The sequence below is a fragment of the Arachis stenosperma genome, chromosome 9 (assembly GCF_014773155.1).
Source record: "Arachis stenosperma cultivar V10309 chromosome 9, arast.V10309.gnm1.PFL2, whole genome shotgun sequence".
Taxonomy (NCBI): domain Eukaryota; kingdom Viridiplantae; phylum Streptophyta; class Magnoliopsida; order Fabales; family Fabaceae; genus Arachis; species Arachis stenosperma.
The window spans coordinates 32,221,745-32,239,379 of record NC_080385.1 but is presented as its reverse complement, the minus strand read 5'-3'; the positions used below and the strand labels follow the sequence as shown (position 1 = coordinate 32,239,379).

Below are 17,635 nucleotides of genomic sequence, written 5' to 3'. Positions count from 1 at the left end.
TCCTTCTCTTGGCACTTGAGGATGCCATGAATGATAATTCTTATGTGAAGGTGGTAAGGTTGTGGAGACTTCTGGTTGTTTAGGGTTTTATGGCAATGAAGAGAGTGAGGGGGAGGGAACATTTATAATGAGGTAAGAAGTGCTGCGTTTCGAAATGAATATGTATGAAGAGTGTGTAAAGAAAGTTAAGGCTGGGTACGGAACAAGGGCTACTTATATAGGGAAGTTGTAAGTGAATGGATGGTGTGGATTGATGGATTTGTCGCCGATGGACGGTTGGGGTTATGCCTGCTTATGGACAAGGATTACCACTTTATTGTGGTTATTGGTTCAGTCATCAAGTTTCCTCTTTCTTCCATGTTGCATGGCAATATTTTCCAATGCATTCTTCCTTGAGTCACGTGTGTGTGTATTTCTTCATAAAGTGCTGAACCATTTCTTCTCACTTGTCCTATCAATCTCCTCAATGCTCCTGTTCCTTCCCTATAAAGATAAAATGAGAAAAGTAACAAAAGATATTAAAATAACATAAGAACCTTACGGCTAACATTAATGAAAGGGGAGGAAGATTTGATTGTTTATTTATGAATTCCAACTAACTAACTAGCTGTGTATCTTTTTATGCAAATTGGTGGCACCATAGGGTGACACCAAACTTAGTTTGGAGCACTGTGATGAAAAGTTGTGTTCAAAGCTTTAAGAATAATGCTTTGAACACCAAACTTATTCTTTACTATATTTTGCATATAAAAATTTCACACGTGTTCGTCAAGTTTTGGTTGGAATTCATGAATATTGATTTATTCACTACTTCTGAAAGCATGTAAACATGGGTTGCCTCCCATGAAGCGCTTCTTTAGCGTCACTAGCTTGACGTTACCCCCTTATTATGGTGGTTGGTATTGCTTGAAGCCTTCTCCTCTGGCAGTGGACTTGTATCCATTGGTTGTATCAATGATCTCTACATGCTCCAAGGAGAGAACTCTGTTGATGGTGAAGACCTTAGGTAGCTGAGATGGTACAGTGGGGAGATTAGGGGGGATATCTGTGAAATAGGCTGAGATTACTTTATCCCCTGGAGAGAAATCTTCCGTAGGAATCTTCTTGTTCCGCCACCCCCGTGGTACCTTCTTCTTTGCCCCTGGTGCTGTTTTCTTACTCCTGGTGGCCTCCTTCTTTGATGAGCTTTTGTTAATGTCCTCACAAACTTCTGGTGGCTTAGGTTCCTCCAATTTTTCCTTGACCTGTGGCACTTGCTGCTGGCCTTGTCCATCAACCCAGTGAATCTCAGGATGAGCTGGTTGTGCTTCAGTGCTTGCTTCTTCCTTTGGTATCTCATGATGCACTTTGCTCGGTTTTTTGTCCTCTTCATCTTTTTCCAGCGAGAGTTCGAAAACACTGAAGCTCAGTTGTTCATCATGAATCCTTAATATTAGCTCTCCTTTCTCCACATCTATGAGTGCTCTAGCAGTAGCTAGAAATGGTCTCCCCAATATGATTGGGTGCAGATGACTCTCTTCCATGTCCAGGATGACAAAGTCTGTTGGGAGAAAGTATTTTCCAACTTTGAGCAACACATTTTCCACCACTCCTACTGCTTGCTTTTGAGTCTTGTCAGCCAGCCTTATGACTACATCTGTAGGTAGTATCTCATTGATGTGCAGCCTTTTTACCAGGGATAGGGGTATTAAGTTGATGCTTGCTCCCAAATCGCAAAGTGCTCTATCAAAATTTGTTTCCCCTATAGCACAAGGGACATGAAAACTCCCTGGGTCTTTTCTTTTCGCAGGCAATTGTGTTTGAATGAGGGTGCTGCAATCCTTGTTCATCACTATAGTCTGGCCCCCCTTGAGTGAGCTCTTCCTGGGAAGTAGTTCCTTCATATACTTGATGAATGCTGGCATTTGCTGAATGACCTTGATGAATGGTATGTTCACATTCAAAGATGCAAATGAGTCTAAGAACCTTGAGTACATTCTCTTTCCCACAGCACCCTTTAGCAGTTGAAGAAATGGTGCATATAGTCTCAGCAGCTCCTGTTGTGAGATTTCTAGTTCTTGTTGGTCTTTCTTCTCCTTCTCTACTAAGGTATTTTCAGGTTGTTCTAACAGCTTGCTTGGCTTGTCTTCAGTCTCCTTGTCATTTGTAGTGACCATATTGCAGTCTTCCCATCTTACTTTCTTCGCTTTACCTCTCGGATTCTTCTCCGTGTCACTTGGGAAGCTATCAGTGGGTCTGGGCATCTTCTCAGACAAATATCCCACTTGGAATTCCAGTTTCTTGATTGCTTCCCCCCGATTCTTCATACTGGCTCTCACCTCCTCTTTGAACACCTTATTGTCTTGAATGTCTTTGCATATGCTTTCAAGTAAGGTTTCAATCTTAGAGATTCTGTCATCAAATGATGGTATGTTGGGGGTAGAGGTAGAAGGGTGAGATGTATTGCTGTGGTTTTGTTGGTATGTCCTCTGTGTGAATTGTTGGGGAGCTGTGTTGTTGGGGTTGTGACGTCTCTGATCTTGGCCTTGGTCTTGTTGATTCCCCCACCCAAAGTTTGGGTGATTCCTCCATCTAGGGTTGTAGGTCTTGGAGTATGGATCATGGTTGTATCTAGGTGAATTCCCAATGTAGTTGGCTTGCTCCTGAGTGCCTTCTTCCTCTTCACTTGCTTCCTCTTGAGTTGAAGTGGTGATTGCTGCCACTTGACTTCTCTCCATCTTCTTGGTGAGGTCAGCTAGCTACTTGGTGATGAGCTTGTTTTGAGCAAGCAGAGCATCTACATTGTTCAGCTCCATTACCCCTCTAGTGTTCCCTCTTTCGGAAGCATAGAAGTAGTCATTCTCAGCTACAGTTTCAATGACATCTATGGCTTCCTCGATGGTCTTCTTCTTGTTCAAAGAACCTCCGGATGAATGGTCTACGGCCTTCTTAGATTCATATGATAGTCCTTCATAGAAGATGTGCAGCTGCACCCATTCATTGAACATATCAGATGGACATCTCCTTGTTAGGTCTTTAAACCTCTCCCATGCTTCATATAGAGTCTCACCATCTTGTTGCCTGAAAGTTTGGACCTCAGCTCTCAGCCGATTGACTCGTTGAGGAGGGTAAAATCTTGCCAAGAATCTGTTCATAACATCATCCCAAGTTGTCAAGCTATCCTTTGGAAAAGACTCCAACCACTTGGTTGCCTTGTCTCTGAGAGAGAATGGGAACAACAACAGTCTATAGACATCTGGTTGAACGCCATTGGACTTCACTGTGTCACATATTCTCAGGAATGTTTTTAAGTGTTGGTTGGGGTCTTCTTGAACACCTCCTCCGAACGAGCAATTGTTCTGAATGAGAGTGATGAGCTGTGGCTTTAGTTCAAAGTTGTTGGCATGGATGGTTGGTTTTTGGATGCTACTTCCACAGTTCCCTGGGTTTGGGTTAATGTAAGAGCCCAAGACTCTTCTATCTTCCCCACCAGGATTTGCTCTATCTCCTCCACCATGGTCGTGCACCTCTTCCTCACGATGGTCCTCCATGGTTGTTTCAAAGTATTCCTCAAAGTGTTCCTCTTCTTCTTTAGCACCCACTACACGTTTTTTTTGCCTCCCTTCTTAATCTTAAGAAGGTTCTCTCAGGTTCAGAATCAAAGGAAGTTGAAGCTCCGCTTTTTCTCCCTGACAGAGTACAAGCAAGAAAAGTAATGCAGAAAGTATCTTATTAGAATAACTTGTTAGTGTCAGTGATGCAATATATCAAATAGTTAGTGGGTTAGTGAACTGAATTGTAAATAGCAAAGAAAGACTCAGAAACAGGGGATGGGAAGAATTAAACTAAGACGGAAAGCAAATTAACCAAACAGAAAATTAAATCAAACAAAATACAAATGCTCAATGTAGTGATCCTCTAATGTAATCATTGTCGATGCACAATCAATCCCCGGCAACGGCGCCATAAACTTGATCGGGGTAAAATTTGTCTCTCAATAAATTCCCATTTGGCAAGTGTACCGAATTTGTCGTCAAGTAAAAACTCACAATAGAGTGAGGTCGAATCCCACAGGGATTGATTGATCAAGCAACATTAATTAGAGGAATAATCTAGTTGAGCGAATCCATGAATAGAGTTGATAATTGCAGAAATTAAAATGGCAGGAAAGTAAATGACTGAAAGTAAATAGCAGAATTGTAAATGGGAATGGGGGAATTGCTCATAAAAGTAAATTGCAGAAAATAAAGAGAATGGGTAAGATCAGAAATGGGGAGTTCATTGGGCTTAGGAGATGTTGCATTCTCCGGATCAATTTCGTTTTCATCTCTTCCTCAATCAATGCACTCATTGATCTCCTTGGCAATCTTAAGTGATTGAATCACAATTTCTTGCAATTCAATCTCTCAAATCTTGATCAATAGCCAATTTCTTGGTCAATTGCTCATGAGAAGAGATGAAGTGTGGTCACTGATTATACCACATGCACTTCCCAAATCAAATGTTTAGAGGGTTATAGCCACATACCCATCCACACTCAATTTGGTCCAGCATGAGAAAGCATTTCTAGCTAATCTCTTCATTCCTCTTTCAAGGATCCGAAGAGATCCATGTTTGAATAGCTTCTTTTCCAAGATAATTATCCAATTGGATGAGGATCGAAAGCTTTCAAGTAAAATCAAAAGGAAAGATAGAAGAAGAATAAGAAAATTAGTATTGATCCATCAAATTACAACAGAGCTCCCTCACCCAATGAAGGGTTTTAGTTGTTCATAGCTCTAGAAATCAAAATCCAAGATGGAGAATACATGATAAAGCTAGAAGTACAAAGAAAGTAAATACAGAGAGTAGTTCTCTGTCCTAGCTCCTTCCAAAAGCTCTCACTCTCTTTCAAAACTACTCCTATATATACTACTCTTCTCAGCTTCTAGTTAGCTCTTCAAGTCTTGGGCCTCTGGATCTTTGAACTTGAAGCAGTTCCTTTCTTCAATTGGGCTTGGCTTACTTGCAGAGAGATAGTGTGAAGTGGGCATAGACTTTAGCTCAAGACGTTAGGGGTTTTTATCATTTAGTGAGAATACAAGTTCGAGAACGTTAGTGACACTTAACATTGTCACTAACGTTGCCATGCACCCCTTTGCCTCACGTTAAAGCCCACGATAACTGGGTTAACGTGGATTTTAACGTTGCCTTGTTAGCCTTCGAGAACGTTAGTGACACTCAACATTGTCACTAACGTTCAAGTGCGCCCCTCCTTGCTTCACGTTAAAGCTCACGTTAACTAGGTTAACGTGGCTTCTAACGTGGCTTTTGCCAACCTTCGAGAACGTTAGTGACACTCAACATTGTCACTAACGTTCAAGTGTGCCCCTAGGTCTCACGTTAGAGACCACGTTAACTAGGTTAACGTGGCTCCTAACGTGGCCATTCATAGCCATCCCAACGTTAGTGACAATGTTGAGTGTCACTAACGTTGGCTTATTCTTCATTCCTCATCGTTAGCTTCCACGTTAACCAAGTTAACGTGGAAGTTAACGTGGCTCTTGGGGGTTGTGTGGTTGCTCCAACGTTAGTGACAATGTTGAGTGTCACTAACGTTGTCGACAACTCTCCATCTCTTACGTTAGCTCCCACGTTAACCAAGTTAACGTGGGAGTTAACGTGGCTCTTTGCACCTTAGGCCAACGTTAGTGACAATGTTGAGTGTCACTAACGTTGGCTTCTCTTCCCCCTTTAACGTTAGAGGCCACGTTAACTAGGTTAACGTGGCTTCTAACGTGGCCATTTGTGAGCAATTGCCAACGTTAGTGACAATGTTGAGTGTCACTAACGTTGGCTCAACTTCTCTTCTCCACGTTAGAGTTCACGTTAACTTAGTTAACGTGACTCTTTAACGTGGGCATTGATGGCTTTTGAGAGTGTTTTTGGCAATTACTTTTCTCCTTAACTTTGCAAGTTACCTCCCATTCCTTGCTTCCTTTGGTCCTGAAATCAAGCAATAGAGTGCATCAAAGTTCTAGTTCAAGTCATGGGTAATGCAATATACAATTTTGTCATTAAAATCATGCAAAATCCTCATGATACAATGTAAAATGCACAATGTATGCTTGAATCAAGGTCTGAGTGAATATCTGCCCAAAACTAACTTATTTCCTAAGAAAATGCATGAAATTACCTAAAAACAGTAAAGAAAAGGTCAGTGAAACTGGCCAAAATGCCCTGGCATCACAACACCAAACTTAAAGCTTGCTTGTCCCTAAGCAAGTACTGGAACAAGAGAATGATGAATGGAATCTCCAGAGAAATGGTCATTCTTGTGGAAGTCATATTACTGATTTTATGGTGGTTTCATGCATGGCAACTTAGGTTCATTCCACTACTGGCTTTCAGACCTTTATCATCTCCTAAAATACTCACTTTGTTATATCCCATGAGACCTTTATTTATTGATCCCTTTTTTGTTATTTCAAGGGCTGTTTGTGTTATTTAGGCTAAGTGTTTTGTAAGGGGGCAACTCTTTAGGATAAGCTTTCAGCCAACACTCCCAAACCAGTTGGTTCAAGGTGCTAGGTGTTGAAGCACCCCTAAGGACTTACTTACTCAAGTCTCTCCCCCATACATACACACCACAGGCATATAGTTTATTTATTTTCTTTCCTTCAGACCTTGGTGTCCAGCACCTCTTTGGGTTACTAAATGCTCTGTGGTGAGGGTTACTCTTGATAGTGGATTTTCAGCTGATAATCCCGGGTTAGTTAACCCAAGTTACCAGGTGATGAAGCACCCCAAAGAGCTTATTCATCCAAGTAGATCCCTCACACAGGAGCACCACAGATACATTTCTTAGGGTAAACCATTGGTGCCTAGCCTTATTGCTTACTCTTTTTCTTTTGTTTTTCACTTCCCTTGTTCTTTCCCTTTTTTCTTATTAGGATCTTGTTGTTATCTTAGTCTCATGGGTATATCAAAAGTAAAGCATTCAGGATAGATAGTTGTCATCCTAACCTTGTGGTTGAACCAACTTAGCTAACTTATGACTTTCCCCAAAGATTCATAAATGCACTTCCACATTATGAACTCCTTTCTGGTCTTTCAAAACATAAACATTCTCTCTTCATACAAATAGACAAGCTTACAAGTAAATAAGGGAAGGATGCAGTGACACTTAAACCAGAGTTCATGGACCTAAGCAATAAGAGCATTAAGATGCAGAATTGAAAATGTTCAAACTAACATGGAAGCATGTTCTATTCCATACAAGATCTTCCTTATTTAAAGCATAGAAAAAGAAATGGAGTAACGAAGGAACTACACCACCTTTTACTTTTGTGGCCGTCCTTGCTCTTTTCCTTGCTGGTCCTCCTTGTGTCCTTTTGCACTTCCTTGCAACCGCGCCAATCTTGCTTGCTTCCAATCCGCAAGTGCCTTCCTCACTGATTCATGGCTCTCTTCCACCCTTTTTCTCTCTTCTCGTGCTAATTCATCCCTCACTTCTTCATACCTTGCGATTCCTGGGTGTAATATAGGCAGCTGTCCTACTAGGTACCCGAGCATGGCTTGAGTGTTTACGTGATGTCCTATCTCGCTCATGTAAACACTTTCTGCAAATGCCCTTTGCTCGTCCAGTAGTTCTGTGTGTTCTATCTGCCTTCGATGCATCTCATGTATGTGTGCCCCTTGATGTGCTTGGATGTTGATTAGCCTCTGGATGGACTCTTGTTGCTCATTTTGCCTTTGCTCCATCCTATTGAATGTTTCTCCCCATTGTTGCCCTTGACTTTGTTGATGTTCTATCATCTGCCTTTGCCACTCTCCTTGTTGAGTTATCCATCTTGATAGTGCTTCCTCTTGCTGCCTCATCATCTGTAGTTGTAGCTCTTTCTGTGCTCCTTGGCCTTCCAAGTACTGTCTAGACAAGCCCTCAAGGGCTTCCTGAAGTTGATGCATGTCCAAGGTCTGTAGTGCTTGCTCCTTTGGGGCTTGTCCTTCCACTCCTTGAGGGCCTTTACTCTTTCTTTGCTTCTTTTGAGGTATGGGGGATGCTGCAGCATTCATCCTTCGAACTGTTATTAGAATGCCTTCCTTTATCCATACAGGATCCTCATCCTCAAACTCCACCCCAGCTTTCTTGCATAGTCGGTAAATAGTGCTGGGGTAACCTAACGTCCCTCTTGCGTCACTTTTCTCTGCCATCTTTCTAATGCCTTGAGCTATGATTTCATGAACCTTGATTTCTCCTCCCTTGAGTATGCAATGTACCATTGTTGCCCTTTCCAAATTCACCTCCGAGTTGTTTGCAGCTGGGAGGATGGACCTCCTCACTAGCTCAAACCACCCTTTGGCTTCAGGAGTGAGATCTGTTCTCTTGATGAATTTCGGCTTATTTCCTGCGCCCCTTTCCCAGTCAGCTCCGGGTACACAAAGGTCTTGCAAGATCTGGTCATAATTGGGGTTGTTGTCCATCCTTGAGTGATAACTTTCTTTTTTAAATGGTATAGACCGTAGCTTCAATGCCCTCATTACACTCATGGGACCAAAATCCACCATTTTTCCTCTCACAAAGCTTATATATGACTCATCTTTCTTATCATACCGGACTGCATTTGCATAAAATTCTCTTATGAGGTTTGCATTCACCTTAGTGACCGGGTCAGTGAGGAGCTCCCATCTTCTCCTTTCTACTTTCTCTGAGATTTCCGGGCACTCACTCTTCCTAACTTGAAATCCCAACTCATAAATGATTTCCTTACCAACCATCCACCCGTATTCCAATGCATGATGCAAGCTTCTAAACCTCTTCTCATCATACGGGTGTTCCTCCATGGGTTCCTTTCCCTTCCTTCTCTTGGCACTTGAGGATGCCATGAATGATAATTCTTATGTGAAGGTGGTAAGGTTGTGGAGACTTCTGGTTGTTTAGGGTTTTATAGCAATGAAGAGAGTGAGGGGGAGGGAACGTTTGTAATGAGGTAAGAAGTGCTGCGTTTCGAAATGAATATGTATGAAGAGTGTGTAAAGAAAGTTAAGGCTGGGTATGGAACAAGGGCTACTTATATAGGGAAGTTGTAAGTGAATGGATGGTGTGGATTGATGGATTTGTCGCTCGATGGACGGTTGAGGTTATGCCTGCTTATGGACAAGGATCACCACTTTATTGTGGTTATTGGTTCGGTCATCAAGTTTCCTCTTTCTTCCATGTTGCATGGCAACATTTTCCAATGCATTCTTCCTTGAGTCACGTGTGTGTGTATTTCTTTATAAAGTGCTGAACCATTTCTTCTCACTTGTCCTATCAATCTCCTCAATGCTCCTGTTCCTTCCCTATAAAGATAAAATGAGAAAAGTAACAAAAGATATTAAAATAACATAAGAACCTTACGGCTAACATTAATGAAAGGGGAGGAAGATTTGATTGTTTATTTATGAATTCCAACTAACTAACTAGCTGTGTATCTTTTTATGCAAATTGGTGGCACCATAGGGTGACACCAAACTTAGTTTGGAGCACTGTGATGAAAAGTTGTGTTCAAAGCTTTAAGAATAATGCTTTGAACACCAAACTTATTCTTTACTATATTCTGCATATAAAAATTTCACACGTGTTCGTCAAGTTTTGGTTGAAATTCATGAATATTGATTTATTTACTACTTCTGAAAGCATGTAAACATGGGTTGCCTCCCATGAAGCGCTTCTTTAGCGTCACTAGCTTGACGTTACCCCCTTATTATGGTGGTTGGTAATGCTTGAAGTCTTCTCCTCTGGCAGTGGACTTGTATCCATTGGTTGTATCAATGATCTCTACATGCTCCAAGGAGAGAACTCTGTTGATGGTGAAGACCTTAGGTAGCTGAGATGGTACAGTGGGGAGATTAGGGGGGATATCTGTGAAGTAGGCTGAGATTACTTTATCCCCTGGAGAGAAATCTTCCGTAGGAATCTTCTTGTTCCGCCACCCCCTTGGTACCTTCTTCTTTGCCCCTGGTGCTGTTTTCTTACTCCTGGTGGCCTCCTTCTTTGATGAGCTTTTGTTAATGTCCTCACAAACTTCTGGTGGCTTAGGTTCCTCCAATTTTTCCTTGACCTGTGGCACTTGCTGCTGGCCTTGTCCATCAACCCAGTGAATCTCAGGATGATCTGGTTGTGCTTCAGTGCTTGCTTCTTCCTTTAGTATCTCATGATGCACTTTTCTCGGTTCTTTGTCCTCTTCATCTTTTTCCAGTGAGAGTTCGAAAATACTGAAGCTCAGTTGTTCATCATGGATCCTTAATATTAGCTCTCCTTTCTCTACATCTATGAGTGCTCTAGCAGTAGCTAGAAATGGTCTCCCCAATATGATTGGGTGCAGATGACTCTCTTCCATGTCCAGGATGACAAAGTCTGTTGGGAGAAAGTATTTTCCAACTTTGAGCAACACATTTTCCACCACTCCTACTGCTTGCTTTTGAGTCTTGTCAGCCAGCCTTATGACTACATCTGTAGGTAGTATCTCATTGATCTGCAGCCTTTTTACTAGGGATAGGGGTATTAAGTTGATGCTTGCTCCCAAATCACAAAGTGCTCTATCAAAATTTGTTTCCCCTATAGCACAAGGGACATGAAAACTCCCTGGGTCTTTTTTTTTTTCGCAGGCAATTGTGTTTGAATGAGGGTGCTGCAATCCTTGTTCATCACTATAGTCTGGCCCCCCTTGAGTGAGCTCTTCCTGGGAAGTAGTTCCTTCATATACTTGATAAATGCTGGCATTTGCTGAATGACCTTGATGAATGGTATGTTCACATTCAAAGATGCAAATGAGTCTAAGAACCTTGAGTACATTCTCTTTCCCACAGCACCCTTTAGCAGTTGAGGAAATGGTGCATATAGTCTCAGCAGCTCCTGTTGTGAGATTTCTGGTTCTTGTTGGTCTTTCTTCTCCTTCTCTACTAAGGTATTTTCAGGTTGTTCTGACAGCTTGCTTGGCTTGTCTTCAGTCTCCTTGTCATTTGTAGTGACTATATTGCAGTCTTCCCATCTTACTTTCTTCGCTTCACCTCTCGGATTCTTCTCCGTGTCACTTAGGAAGCTATCAGTGGGTCTGGGCATCTTCTCAGACAAATATCCCACTTGGAATTCCAGCTTCTTGATTGCTTCCCCCCGATTCTTCATACTGGCTCTCACCTCCTCTTTGAACACCTTATTGTCTTGAATGTCTTTGCATATGCTTTCAAGTAAGGTTTCAATCTTAGAGATTCTGTCATCAAATGATGGTATGTCGGGGGTAGAGGTAGAAGAGTGAGATGTATTGCTGTGGTTTTGTTGGTATGTCCTCTGTGTGAATTGTTGGGGAGCTGTGTTGTTGGGGTTGTGACGTCTCTGATCTTGGCCTTGGTCTTGTTGATTCTCCCACCCAAAGTTTGGGTGATTCTTCCATCCAGGGTTGTAGGTCTTGGAGTATGGATCATGGTTGTATCTAGGTGAATTCCCAATGTAGTTGGCTTGCTCCTGAGTGCCTTCTTCCTCTTCACTTGCTTCCTCTTGAGTTGAAGTGGTGATTGCTGCCACTTGACTTCTCTCCATCTTCTTGGTGAGGTCAGCTAGCTGCTTGGTGATGAGCTTGTTTTGAGCAAGCAGAGCATCTACATTGTTCAGCTCCATTACCCCTCTAGTGTTCCCTCTTTCGGAAGCATAGAAGTAGTCATTCTCAGCTACAGTTTCAATGACATCTATGGCTTTCTCGATGGTCTTCTTCTTGTTCAAAGAACCTCCAGATGAATGGTCTACGGCCTTCTTAGATTCATATGACAGTCCTTCATAGAAGATGTGCAGCTGCACCCATTCATTGAACATATCAGATGGACATCTCCTTGTTAGGTCTTTAAACCTCTCCCATGCTTCATATAGAGTCTCACCATCTTGTTGCCTGAAAGTTTGGACCTCAGCTCTCAGCCGATTGACTCGTTGAGGAGGGTAAAATCTTGCCAAGAATCTGTTCATAACATCATCCCAAGTTGTCAAGCTATCCTTTGGAAAAGACTCCAACCACTTGGTTGCCTTGTCTCTGAGAGAGAATGGGAACAACAACAGTCTATAGATGGTGCGCGAAATTGTGAACACTACAACTTCACACAACTAACCAGCAAGTGCACTGGGTCGTCCAAGTAATACCTTACGCGAGTAAGGGTCGATCCCACGGAGATTGGTGGTATGAAGCAAGCTATGGTCACCTTGTAAATCTCAGTCAGGCAGACTCAAATGGGTATAGATGATGAACGAAAATAACATAAAGATAAAGATAGAGATACTTATGTATATCATTGGTGTAAGAGCTTCAGACAAGCATATGAAGATGCCTTCCCTTCCGTCTCTCTGCTTTCCTACTGTCTTCATCCAATCCTTCTTACTCCTTTCCATGGCAAGCTCGTGTAGGGTTTCACCGTTGTCAATGGCTACCTCCCATCCTCGCAGTGAAAGCTAATGCACGCACTCTGTCACAGTACTGCCAATCACCGGTTTGGTTCCCTCCCCTACCGGAATAGAATCCCTCTTTTGCGTCTGTCACTAACGCCCAGTAGGTTACAGGTTTGAAGCACGTCACAGTCATTCAATCATTGAATCCTACTCAGAATACCACAGACAAGGTTTAGACCTTCCGGATTCTCTTGAATGCCGCCATCAAGTCCTGCCTATACCACGAAGATTCCGATTAAAGAATCCAAGAGATATTCACTAGAGCCTCGTATGCTTGTAGAACAAGAATGGTTGTCAGTCACCTTGTTCATGGGTGAGAATGGTGATGGACGTCAATCATCACCTTCATCAAGTTGAAGAACAAGTGATATCTTGGACAAAGAACAAGCGGAATTGAATAGAAGAACAATAGTAATTGCATTAATACTCGAGGTACAGCAGAGCTCCACACCTTAATCTATGGTGTGTAGAAACTCCACCGTTGAAAATACATAAGAACAAAAGTGATCATTGGTTTCGGCCCCAGAGAGGGAACCAGAAGAACCAAGATGAAAATACAATAGTAAAAGGTCCTACTTATAGAAACTAGTAGCCTAAGGTGTACAAGAATGAGTAAATGACATAAAAATCCACTTCCGGGCCCACTTGGTGTGTGCTTGGACTGAGCAATGAAGCATTTTTCGTGTAGAGACTCTTCTTGGCGTTTAACTCCCGTTTTGGTGCCAGTTTGGGCGTTTAACTCCCATTCTTGTGCCAGTTTGGGCGTTTAACGCTGGAAATTCTGAGGGTGACTTTGAACGCCGGTTTGGGCCATCAAATCTTGGGAAAAGTATGGACTATTATATATTGCTGGAAAGCCCAGGATGTCTACTTTCCAACGCCGTTGAGAGCGCGCCAATTGGGCTTCTGTAGCTCCAGAAAATCCACTTCGAGTGCAGGGAGGTCAGAATCCAACAGCATCTGCAGTCCTTTTGAGTCTCTGGATCAGATTTTTGCTCAGGTCCCTCAATTTCAGCCAGAAAATACCTGAAATCACAGAAAAACACACAAACTCATAGTAAAGTCCAGAAAAGTGAATTTTAACTAAAAACTAATAAAAATATACTAAGAACTCAACTAAAACTACTAAAAACATACTAAAAATAATGCCAAAAAGCGTACAAATTATCCGCTCATCACAACACCAAACTTAAATTGTTGCTTGTCCTCAAGCAACTGAAAATCAAATAAGATAAAAAGAAGAGAATATACTATAGACTCCAAATTATCAATGAAACATAGCTCCAAATTAGATGAGCGGGACTAGTAGCTTTTTGCCTCCAAACAGTTTTGGCATCTCACTTTATCCTCTGTGGTTCAGAATGATTGGCTTCTTTAGGAACTTAGAATCCAGATAGTGTTATTGATTCTCCTAGTTAAGTATGATGATTCTTGAACACAGCTACTTATTGAGTCTTGGCTGTGGCCCAAAGCACTCTGTCTTCCAGTATTACCACCGGATACATACATGCCACAGACACATAATTGGGTGAACCTTTTCAGATTGTGACTCAGCTTTGCTAAAGTCCCCAATTAGAGGTGTCCAGGGTTCTTAAGCACACTCTTTTTGCCTTGGATCACAACTTTATTTCTTTCTTTTCTTTTTCTTTCTCCCTTTTTTTTTCGTTTTTCTGCTTCTCTCTTTTTTTTTTTTGTATTCACTGCTTTTTCTTGCTTCAAGAATCATTTTTATGATTTTTCAGATCCTCAGTAACATGTCTCCTTTTTCATCATTCTTTCAAGAGCCAACAATTTTAACATTCATGAACAACAAATTCAAAAGACATATGCACTGTTCAAGCATACATTCAGAAAACAAAAGTATTGCCACCACATCAAACTAAATAAGCTAGTTTTAAAGATGAATTTGAAATCCTGTACTTCTTGTTCTTTTGTGATAAAAACAGTTTTCATTTAAGAAAGGTGATGGATTCATATTCATAGCTTTAAGGCATAGACACTAAGACACTAATGATCATAAGACACAAACATGGATAAACATAAGCATAAAAATTCGAAAAACAGAAGAATAAAGAACAAGGAGATTAAAGAACGGGTCCACCTTAGTGATGGCGGCTCTTTCTTTCTCTTGAAGATCCTATGGAGTGCTTGAGCTCCTCAATGTCTCTTCCTTGTCTTTGTTGCTCCTCTCTCATGATCCTTTGATCTTTTCTAATTTCATGGAGGAGAATGGAGTGTTCTTGGTGCTCCACCCTTAGTTGTCCCATGTTGGAACTCAATTCTCCTAGGGAGGTGTTGATTTGCTCCCAGTGGTTTTGTGGAGGAAAGTGCATCCCTTGAGGTATCTCAGGGATTTCTTGATGAGAGGGGTCTCTTGTTTGCTCCATCCTCTTCTTAGTGATGGGCTTGAGGTCATGCCTTCTCAGTTGAACTGGCTTTGGATGCCATAAATGGTTATGGAAAAACAAAAAGCAATGCTTTTACCACACCAAACTTAAGAGGTTTGCTCGTCCTCGAGCAAAAGAAGAAAGAAGAGAGTAGAAGAAGAAGAAATGGAGGAGAGGGAGATGGCTTGTGTTTGGCCAAAGAGGGGGGAAGTGGTGGTTTATGAAGGATGGATGTGAGTGGTGAAGAAAAAGAGATGTTGAGGTGATTGGTGAATGGGTGAAGAAGAAGAGAGGGTGGTGGGATTGGTGGGGATCTTGTGGGGTCCACAGATCCTTAGGTGTCAAGGAAAAGTCATCCCTGCACCAAATGGCATCAAAATCCACGTTTTGAGCCATTTCTGGCGTTAAACGCCGGGCTGGTGCCCATTCCTGGCGTTTAACGCCAGGTTCTTGCCCCTTCCTGGCGTTTAACGCCAGTCTGGTGCCCCTTTCTGGCGTTAAACGCCCAGAATGGTGCCAGACTGGGCGTTAAACGCCCAACTGCTAGGCTTACTGGCGTTTGAACGCCAGCAGCTTCTTCCTCCAGGGTGTGCTATTTTTCTTCCTGTTTTTCATTCTGTTTTTGCTTTTTCAATTGATTTTGTGACTTCTCATGATCATCAACCTACAAAAAAGATAAAATAACAAAAGAAAATAGTTAACTATAAAACATTGGGTTGCCTCCCAACAAGCGCTTCTTTAATGTCAGTAGCTTGACAGAGGACTCTCATGGAGCCTCATAAATACTCAGAGCAATGTGGGAACCTCCCAACACCAAACTTAGAGTTTGAATGTGGGGGTTCAACACCAAACTTAGAGTTTGGTTGTGGCCTCCCAACACCAAACTTAGAGTTTGCCTGTGGGGGCTCTGTTTGTCTCTGATTTGAGAGAAGCTCTTCAAGCTTCCTCTCCATGGTGACAGAGGGATATCCTTGAGCTTTAAACACCAAGGATTTTTCATTCACTTGAATGATCAGTTCACCTCTATCAACATCAATCACAGCCTTTGCTGTGGCTAGGAAGGGTCTGCCAAGGATGATGGATTCATCCATGCACTTCCCAGTCTCTAGGACTATGAAATCAGTAGGGATGTAATGGTCTTCAACTTGTACCAAAACATTCTCTACAAGTCCATAAGCTTGTTTTCTTGAGTTGTCTGCCATCTCTAGTGAGATTCTTGCAGCTTGTACCTCAAAGATCCCTAACTTCTCCATTACAGAGAGAGGCATGAGGTTTACACTTGACCCTAAGTCACACAAGGCCTTCTTGAAGGTCACGGTGCCTATGGTACAAGGTATAGAAAACTTCCCAGGATCTTGTCTCTTTTGAGGTAATTTCTGCCTAGACAAGTCATCCAGTTCTTTGGTGAGCAAGGGAGATTCATCTTCCCAAGTCTCATTTCCAAATAACCTGTCATTTAGCTTCATGATTGCTCCAAGGTATTTAGCAACTTGCTCTTCAGTGACATACTCATCCTCTTCAGAGGAAGAATACTCATCAGAGCTCATGAATGGCAGAAGTAAATCCAATGGAATCTCTATGGTCTCATTTTGAGCCTCAGATTCCCATGGTTCCTCATTGGGGAACTCAGTTGAGGCTAGTGCACGCCCATTGAGGCCTTCCTCAGTGGCGTCCACTTCCTCTCTTTCCTCTCCAAATTCGGCCATGGTTATGGCTTTGCATTCTCCTTTTGGATTTTCTTCTGTATTGCTTGGGAGAGTACTAGGAGGGAGTTCAGTAACTTTCTTACTCAGCTGACCCACTTGTCCTTCCAAACTCCTAATGGAGGACCTTGTTTCAGTCATGAAACTTTGAGTGGTCTTGATTAGATCAGAGACCATTGTTGCTAAGTCAGAAGTGCTCTGCTTAGAACTCTCTGTCTGTTGCTGAGAAGATGATGGAAAAGGCTTGCCATTGCTAAGCCTGTTTCTTCCACCATTATTGTTGAAACCTTGTTGAGGTCTCTCTTGATTCTTCCATGAGAAATTTGGGTGATTTCTCCATGAAGAATTATAGGTGTTACCATAGGGTTCTCCTAGGTAATTCACCTCTTCCATTGAAGGGTTCTCAGGATCATAAGCTTCTTCCTTAGATGAAGCATCCTTAGTACTGCTTGGTGCATTTTGCATTCCAGACAGACTTTGAGAAATCAAATTGACTTGTTGAGTCAATATCTTGTTCTGAGCCAGAATGGCATTCAGAGCATCAATCTCAAGAACTCCTTTCTTCTGACTTGTCCCATTGTTCACAGGATTCCTTTCAGAAGTGTACATGAATTGGTTATTTGCAACCATTTCAATGAGCTCTTGAGCTTCTGTAGGCGTCTTCTTCAGATGAAGAGATCCTCCAGCAGAGCTATCCAAAGACATCTTGGATAGTTCAGAGAGACCATCATAGAAAATACCTATGATGCTCCATTCAGAAAGCATGTCTGAAGGACATTTTCTGATTAATTGTTTGTATCTTTCCCAAGCTTCATAGAGGGATTCTCCATCCTTCTGTCTGAAGGTTTGGACTTCCACTCTAAGCTTACTCAATTTTTGAGGTGGAAAGAACTTTGCCAAGAAGGCATTGACTAGCTTTTCCCAAGAGTCCAAGCTTTCTTTAGGTTGAGAGTCCAACCATATTCTAGCTCTGTCTCTTACAGCAAAAGGGAATAGCATCAGTCTATAGACCTCAGGGTCTACCCCATTAGTCTTGACTGTGTCACAGATTTGCAAGAATTCAGCTAAGAACTGATGAGGATCTTCCATTGGAAGTCCATGGAACTTGCAATTCTGTT

General features: G+C 42.0%; 1 protein-coding gene and 1 non-coding gene across 2 annotated transcripts; one reads left to right on the top strand and one right to left on the bottom strand.

Moving 5' to 3' along the window:
• Positions 1-887: 887 nt before the first annotated feature.
• LOC130949350 (uncharacterized) lies at positions 888-2,306 on the bottom strand. The gene has a single exon (XM_057878100.1). It carries the CDS (start codon positions 2,304-2,306, stop codon positions 888-890), a length of 1,419 nt encoding a protein of 472 aa, XP_057734083.1.
• Positions 2,307-17,276: 14,970 nt separating this feature from the next.
• LOC130952295 (small nucleolar RNA R71) lies at positions 17,277-17,384 on the top strand. The gene has a single exon (XR_009074476.1). It is a non-coding gene; the product is annotated as a small nucleolar RNA R71 (small nucleolar RNA).
• Positions 17,385-17,635: the final 251 nt, after the last annotated feature.